Source organism: Cryptomeria japonica, chromosome 11 (assembly GCF_030272615.1).
Source record: "Cryptomeria japonica chromosome 11, Sugi_1.0, whole genome shotgun sequence".
NCBI lineage: Eukaryota > Viridiplantae > Streptophyta > Pinopsida > Cupressales > Cupressaceae > Cryptomeria > Cryptomeria japonica.
The window spans coordinates 425,053,282-425,062,370 of record NC_081415.1 but is presented as its reverse complement, the minus strand read 5'-3'; the positions used below and the strand labels follow the sequence as shown (position 1 = coordinate 425,062,370).

General features: G+C 34.4%; 1 protein-coding gene and 1 pseudogene across 1 annotated transcript; one reads left to right on the top strand and one right to left on the bottom strand.

The window, feature by feature from the left end:
* The first annotated feature begins 1,007 nt into the window (after positions 1-1,007).
* On the top strand, positions 1,008-1,556 carry LOC131860233 (protein PHLOEM PROTEIN 2-LIKE A10-like; annotated as a pseudogene).
* Positions 1,557-2,997: 1,441 nt separating this feature from the next.
* LOC131860232 (uncharacterized) lies at positions 2,998-3,648 on the bottom strand. Its single transcript, XM_059214615.1, has one exon. The coding sequence runs from the start codon at positions 3,646-3,648 to the stop codon at positions 2,998-3,000; it is 651 nt and encodes a 216-aa protein (XP_059070598.1).
* Between the last annotated feature and the right edge of the window lie 5,441 nt (positions 3,649-9,089).

The following is a 9,089-nucleotide window of genomic DNA, read 5'->3' as shown; positions in this document are numbered from 1 at the left end:
ATCCAAAAGGTGTTTGAAACGAAAAATAAACGAGATATGTGTTTTCCAAGAATGATAATTAGAACTATTTAATTTAATTTCTGGAATTAATGTAGACATGATAGCAAAATAAAGGACAAATTATGATTAGAAATAAAAATTACCCCCTTTTATTAAAAAAATCACTTGATTAAAAAATGAAAAAATTAACCTCTTTTATTAAAATAACCGAATTTCAATAATAACAATAACAACAAATAACAATTTTTATTTTTTTTAATAAAATATTTACCAAAAAAAAATTATATTCAAACTTTAATAACAAATTTAAATTGATTTTTTAATTTTATTTAAACAAATTTTAAATCTTAATAACAAAATAAAACTATTTTATATTAAAAAACTTTATTAAAAAAAACTTTATTTATAAAAAAAATTATTATTAAGAAAGATTTATAAACTTTATAAACTTTTTCACGTATGAAGAAGAATTCTTTTTTTATAAATTTTACTTTTAAACTTGAAAAGCTTCCTACTTGAAGCCGTGAATATTTAAAGTTCTTAAATTTACAAATCTTAGAATAAACGTGAATGAGAGAAAGGAGAAGAGAATATAAGTGAAATATTTAAAATTGATTAAATTTTAGTGAAACAGTTATAAAATAGAGAATATATGTAACTGATGCAGAAAGATGCTTTGCACAGGTGACAGAAAGGAGCAGAAACAAGAAAGACAGGAAAGGCGTTATTGCATGGACAATGCAAGCTACCAACAAAAAGAAAGATTCAAAAAAAAATAAAATTGCAGTCCTAGACCATGAAGAATAGATGGGTTATAGTGCAGGCAACGCAGGCAAATAATGCAAATAATGCAGGGCGACAATAAGGTTATAGAAACAGTGAGTTTTCTGTTGGATGAGATGGAAGATTTCGTGTGATCTGGTGAGGTACCCAGAAGTTTAAAACAGCTCAATAAGATCGCTCAGTGCAGTGAATTTAATCAAATCCTAACGGGGGTTTCATCTGCTATGGCTGCAGGCATTTTTGACGGTTTCAATGTAGCTAACCCTAAAACCGATGTTGCGAAGAAGGCAGTTGACAAGCTTTTAACGACGACTGGAACAGGTTTTATTTTTGTTCTTGTCAGAAGTTTCGCCAGGAATTTGGTTTTATCACTGTTTGAAAACATGCAAACCCTACAAACGCTGATCGAAAATATTCTCAACAATTCTAGAAGTGTAGTGAAGGGGGCTTTCTTTACTTAAATCTGCATCCACCTTACTTTATCATTTTTATCACTCTATATATCTAATTCGAATGGTGTGAACGATGGCAGCCACGACAATTTTTAACCCAACCTTCAACGCCGCATTCCCAAAAACTAGCTGGAATCAAATTTTAGGCCATCTGAGTTCGTTGATGCGACGTTAAGTAATGCTAAATTCAAGGGTTTCATTGCTGAATGTGTTGAGGGCTTTGTGGGCACTGCCATGGCAGTTTAGCTGGACAAGACTGTGGACATTAATGTGTATGATGAGATCTTTCAAAGGCGAAACAAGGCAAGGAGAACGATATAGTTTAGATCTACAATAATAAATAAAGAGGCAAAATTTCTCTCTGAAAATGATTTATTTCAATTCTGAAGATAGGCAAACTGGAAAATGAACCAGATTAGCAAAGGTGATTTAAGAATATAGAGATATAAACACAAATAAAATGGAGATGAATATTACATAGAGTAGCAATATGAAACTGTTTTTTTTTTAACAAAACCCTGCAAGCAAGAAAGATGATAGAACCTGCAAGAGATGTTAAACTCTGATGTTTTTTTTTTAAATGCATAGAGATTTAATGAAGTAATAATATGAAATTTATTTTTATCAAAAAATATTTGCAAGTAAAGGAAATGTTAGAACCTGCAAACAAATAGAGAATGCAATGTAATAATAAAGCAGATTTGGCGGCAAGCCGACCAAATAGATTAAGGAGACTGAGTTTGGCGGTAAACCTTCCAAACTATGCACACTAAAAAAAAACCAGAAACTTTGGCGGCAAGCCTTCCAAAGCCCTTTTTTAATAAAAAAAAACTAGAATAGAAGATTAAACCTGCAGGCAAACTTGTTAACAAGTTTGAAAAAAAAATTAAAATCTGAAACCAAAACCTGTACAATAGAAAATATTAGAAAAATAACTTCTTCTCCTCTCAAGAATGCCTCCAACAAGGTGAACTCCACAGAATGGTAACCTTCATCAATGTCAACTTAAAACAAGGATTAGAAACCTGCTCTAATACCATGAAAGGAAATACAAGAGCAAGGAAAGGAAAATAAAATCCAAGAAAGTTTATGATGAAGTAATTGTTACCAAGAGAAAAGCAAAACCTTGGAGCATCACCCAAATGTGAAGAAGGAGGCACAAGAACTTTTGAAAGGGGAAAAGCAAAGAAAAACCCCTTGTGATATTATGAATGAGGCAATGCCTAAAATGAGAGAGAGAGAGAGAGAGAGCAAGAAGCTCTTTACAATATTGTCATTAAGAAGAAATGAGAGAGGAGACATCTCTTAAATAGAGATGAGGAGAGGAGTTACAAAGTAACTCCCAAATCTATGAATGCCACCATTCATAAAATGTGTGTGCCATGTGTCCACATCCTCTTATGGAGGAAATCTAATATTCCTTAATAAAGGAAAATAAAAGAAATGACTTGTCCTCAAACATGTACTAGAGGACAAATTACATGTAGGAATTCCAAAGGAATATCCTAAACTAAATACAAATAAACCTAAGCTAAGTAAAGATTAAATATTCTAACAATTATATTATATTATATTAATTGATTATATTATATTATATTACTTGATTATATTATTTGATTAATTGATTATATTATATTAATATTAATATTATACTAGTTTATTTTATTAATTGAAATAGATTATTAATTAATTGATTAATTGATGTCGATATTCGCAATAATTAACAAGTATATATGTATTAATATATTAGTTCATACATCAATTATGGGTTCGTGACAGTCCACCCCTCCTGAATTTGCTTGTCCTCAAGCAATCTAGGATGAGAAGTGAACTCTTCCCCTACCCAAGAAGCATCTTCTTTTGGTAAACCTTTCCATTTTACTAAGTATTCTGGAATAGTCCTGTTTCTTAGTCCTTTTTCACGTTTATCCAGGATCACTTCAGGTTCCAAAATAAATTTTCCTTCATCATCTAGTGGCGGCAATTCGACACAAGGACTGACTTGTTGCCCAATGACCCTTTTAAGCATGGATACATGAAAGATGTTATGAATCCTGCTATTCCTGGGTAGTTCTAACTCATAGGCTACTTTGCCTATCCTCCCTACGACCTTGTATGGTCCATAGAATCTCGTCTTTAGCTTCTCCGCACTGCTTACCTTAAGAGAGGATTGCTTATATGGTTGTAATCTCAAAAATACTAGATCACTGATTTCGAAAGATCTTTCCACACGCATACGATCAACATATATCTTTTGTTGATTCTGAGCATGGTGAAGATTGTCTTTGAGAGTGTTCATAATATCAATGCTTTGTTGGATGAAATCTTTGGCCCCTGGTACTTTGCTTCCCCGAGTGATCAAATCTCTGAATGTGGTGGCCTCATATCCATATAAAGCGTTAAATGGACTCATCTTGATAGACATATGATGGGTGGTATTATAACAATATTCCCCTAAATGTAGCCATTTGATCCATGCATTTTGTTGTCCTGTTACATAGTTCCTGAGATATCCCTCTATCCATTTGTTAATAATTTATGTTTGTCCATCTATCTGGGGATGGTAACTTGTGCTGGGGGTTAATTCTGTTCCTGCTAATCGAAAAAGCTCTTGCCAGAATAGGCTGAGAAACTTACTATCCCTATCACTGATAATGTTTCTGGGTAATCCATGTAATCTAAAAATCTCTTTGAAGAATATCTCTGCTATCTGGGGTGCTTTATAGTGGGTGGAAATTGCAAGGAAGTGTGCGTACTTGGTTAGTTTGTCCACTACCACAAAAATGCAATCTTTATCATGAACTTTGGGTAGCCCTATGATGAAATCCATTGAGAGGCTCTCCCATTTTTTATTAGGGATGGGTAATGGCTGTAATAGACCAGCTGGGTGATTATGTCCTGCCTTATTCCTTTGACATGTCATACACTCCTGAACATACTTCATAATATCCCTCTTAAGCCCTTTCCATGAATATCTTTCTCAGATTTGTTTGTAAGTCTTATAGAATCCTGGATGCTCTGATAAAGGGTTGTCATGATACTCCCTTATAAACCTTTCCTTAATCTTGGAGTTTACTACCAGGAGTACCCTTCCTTTGTATAGAATGAGTTCTTCAACTATTTTGTATTCATCACTTGGTATTTTTCCCTCCATAATCTCAGTAGTTTGTGGGTCTTTAGTGTATTCTGCAATAATGTCTTTTTTCCAATCTCCAATGATACTTGTAAGTGATTTTATGTGGCTACGATGAGATAATGCATCTGCTACCACATTATTGGTACCCTTGACATACTCAATGTCAAATTTGTAAGCCTAGATTCGGCTTACCCATTTTTGCTGATGATCATTAAGATCCTTTTGATTCATAAAAAATCTTAAGCTGTTATGATCAGTTTTGATGTTGAATCTCCCACACACCAAGTATTGTCTAAACTTTGCTAAGGCATGCATGATTGCTAGCATCTCCTTATCATAAATAGAATAATGTCGCTCACTATCTGTAAGTTTACGGCTCTCAAAAGCAATGGGATGTTTGTTTTGCATGAGTACAACTCCAATTCCTTCTCTTGAGGCATCACACTGTAACTCAAAAGCTTGTGAAAAGTCCGGAATAGCTAGGACGGGGCATGAACTCATTGCTATCTTTAATTCCTCAAAGGCTTGTTGTGCTATCTCATTCCAGCTGAAATCTCCTTTCTTTGTTAAATCTGTTAAGGGGGCAGCTATTTTTGAGAAACCCTTGATGAAGCGTCTGTAATAACTGCATAGTCCCAAGAAGCCTCTAAGTTGTGTCAGAGTTTTTGGTTTTGGCCATTCCTTGATTGCCTTAATCTTTTCTTCATCCACACTGACTCCTTCTTCATTTATTTTGTGGCCTAAATAGAGAATTTCTTTCAATTCGAACTTGCATTTTGAAGCTTTAGCGAATAGGGATTTGGATTCTAGGATACTTAGTACCTCTTCAATATGCTGGAGGTGTTCTTGCCATGTCTTACTATAGATTAGGATATCATCAAAAAATATTAACAAGAACTTCCTTAATTGTTTCCGGAATGTGTGATTCATACATGATTGAAAGGTAGTCGGGGCATTAGTAAGCCCAAAGTGTAGAACCAAGAATTCAAAATGCCCATAATGGCATCGAAAAGATGTTTTAGGCACATCTTCTTCCCTCATCCTTATTTGGTGATATTTCGATCTTAAATCAATTTTTGAGAAGTATTTATCCCCATGTAATTCATCCACAAGTTCATCTACTCTCGGAATGGGGTAGCGATTCTTTATAGTTTTTTTGTTTAGCGCTTTGTAGTCTATACACATCCACATTGTTCCATCTTTCTTTTTGACAAGTACCACTGATGAAGCAAAAGGACTTGAGCTAGGTTGTATGTGTCCCATTTCTAGGAGTTCTTTTATTGTTCTCTCAATTTCATCCTTATATTTTTGTGGGTGCCTATATGGAGTAGTAATCACTGGTTTTTCTCCTTCCTCTAGTTCTATGACATGCTCGAATCCTCTTTTTGGCGGTAAGCCTGGGGAAATGTCATCAAATACCTTTTTATACCTCTTGATAATGGGTTGAATATCGACATGAATGGTTGGTCCCTTTGTGGCAGATTTTTCCAAGACTAGGCATTGGGTGACCCACTCACCTCTCCCCTTCCTAAAAATCCTTTCCATCGTTTTACATGAAACTAACTGGGGAGACCCGTTAGGGGTTCCTTCTAATGTTATTTCTTGCCCCGCTTGCATGAATTGGATCCTTAAGTTAGGAAGATCAAATTTAAAACATCCCAAGGAATATATCCATGGTGACCCTAGGATAATGTCATTGTGTAATGGAACAACATGCAAATCCACTCTAATGGAGTGTTTTCCCAACATAATCTCTTGTTGAGGAACTACTTTTGTACACTTGACTAAAGAACCCATAGCTTGGGTGGCTGTAAATCCTTTGAAATCTCGGTTTTTTAATTTCATCTTCGCAACAAGTTTTTCATCTATGAAGTTGTGGGATGCCCCTCTATCAATTAGTGATATGTTTTTTCTCCCTTGGATAATACTTTTGATCCTTAGGACTCAATTCTCGAGAGCTTGGGTCAAAGAAGCTATCACCCCATATTCCTCCCCCTCTTCTTCTTCTTCTTCTTCTTCTTCGTGTCTTGCTTTCTTATTTACATTATCCTCATCTTCTTCTTCAGAGGTTATTTCTATATTGTGTGCCCTTCCTCTTTTCTCACATTTGTGCCTCAGTTCCCATTTTTCCTTGCATTTGAAACATATTCTTTTCTTTTCATGGTCCTTTTTCCCCTCACATTGGTGACCTAGCTCCCAGGGCCCTTTGCATATGTAGCATTGTCTCGCCCTTCTTAATCTTTTCCTTTGTTCTAGGTTTAGGGAGTCTTTGGGGTATTCCTCTCTTTTATGGGGTTCATCTCTCTTATGGAATGGTTTGCTGTGGTAGGTTGAGAGTCTGTTGTTATTTGTTGACCCCTCTAACCTTAGTGCTTTATCAATGGCATCATCCAAGGATGTGGGCTGGAAGGCACTTACTAGTCCTTTTAGTGAGTCTTTTAGTCCTTCCACAAATAGGTAAGCACGATGGTCATCATCTATTCCTATTACTTGCACTGAATTTTTTTGAAATTCAGCTATATAATCTTTTGCTCCCCCATGCTGTCTAATCTGAGTCAGTTTTTTGAAATTTTCTTGAGGGTGACTTCTGTCAAATCTTTTGATAAGTCTCTATGAGAAATCTTCATATGTAGTTACATTTTGGTGTCCCTAAGTGAAAATACCATGGTACCACCATTCATGTGCTAAACCTTCTAAGTGTAAGATAGCGAACTGAAGTGCTTCTTCCTCAACCATTGGACTAAGGGTGAGGTAGGTATTTAACTTTTGTAACCAGGCATGAGCGGAAATCTTTTTGGACCCATAAAAATTCGGGAGGGTTATCTTGTTGACTTTATGTCTCAAATATTTATTTGTGTTAGCTCGTGCTCTCCTCGGTGCTTTTTGTCTTTGTCCTTCACAAAATTCTCTAAAGGTTATGAGGTCTCTAATTTCTGGTTCAAGGCTAGCATAAGCTCTGGCATTGTCCATGGTGCTATTTGTATTTTGTATGTCTCTTTCTTCCTCCCCCGGTGATCCCTCTCTAGTTAGGAAGGTGGGTTTGGGTACCCTAGAGGATGAAGGGCTGTTGTTGTTTTTTGAATGGTTTGAACTTACATCCCTCCCATTCAAGGAATTTCCTTTAAGACTATCAATAGATTTTCCCATGTTTTGTAGGGCTTGGAGGAGGGCTTGATTTGATTTTTCCATTTGATTTACCAATACTTGGTTTGTTTGTTCCATATAGGATCTCATCTCATTGGCCAACTCATTCATTGTGGGTTGTTTCCTTCTTCTCTCGTAGGTTTGCATAAGATTAACAAGATGGTAGGATAGATGCTCTGATACCACTAGTAATGAACCGAAGTCACAGAATTTCAATAATCTAGATTAGTATTGTACTCTACAAGAGAGGAGATTATAGATTACTGACTATAGACCAGATTTCCTAATTCTGAATTGTTAATACAAGCTTTTGGCAATATATATACTAAACCCTTGTTGGGATTATATTTCCAAATCCTATCCCACTCCTATAGTGGATGGTAGAATTACTTCCCTTAGGATGGCAACAACCCACCTCAAGCTCCCATGGTTGGTCTAGCCCCAAGATGGTTGCCCTATCCACTAGCAAACTCCCAGTCCATTGTAGGCAATGACATATTATGGAGATACCAATCCCAGCAAAAAGGTAACTAGCAACATATTACCCAATACTAAAGTAATTTAACATATATTGCTAAATATCATTAAGTAATGTCTCTGAATATGGCCACCATATTCGGAGACATTCACAGTCTAATTAATATTTTGTTACTGTTATTTCCTACGGTGAATGCGCAGTAAATGGAATTTGTAATCATTATTTCTGCGTAAATAAAATTGCATATAGAAATATTATCATTGTAAATAAAGTGAACCTGTCTCTGGCATTATCTCCAACACTCTTCTTTTTTTGTTCTCCGTGGTTTTGTTATACCTCCTCCCCTTCCGTATTTGTATGTTAGCTTGGGTGTGAGCCGTGACTGTTCGTTCAGACTGTTGCCGCTTCGGAAATAAAACTAATGTTTGCAAGGTTTAGTTAAAAATCGATTTAACATGCATCCCTAAGTTTATTTGTATTATGATTTATGCTTTCGACTTTGTACTATGGCGATTATTATGTTATTGCATATATTACTTACTAACATATAATAATATTTATTATATATTTGATAGATGTTTTAAATAATTAATATTTTATTAATTACATTAATTACTAATTAATGTTAATTGTATATTTGATGGATTATAACGATCAATTTGGAATATGGTATTTTATTATTTTGATTAATTGATTATATTATATTAATATTAATATTAGTTATATTTATATTAATTGATTATATTAATTGATTATATTATATTAATATTAACTATATTAATATTAATATTATATTTATATTATACTAGTTTATTTTATTAATTGAAATAGATTATTAATTAATTGATTAATTGATGTCGATATTCAAAATAATTAACAAGTATATATGTATTAATATATTAGTTCATACATCAATTATGGGTTCGTGACAATATCTGAGGAGTAGCGCTTTTTGGGAGCATCCTGCATCGATTTCAACCTTGCCATTGTGTCCAGGAAGCCATTTTCATGAATTTTGAGTATAAATTCACCTATTTTTGGTGAAATTCAATTTTGAGGCTTTGGATGAAAAATTAGCCTATTAGGCTGTATGGTA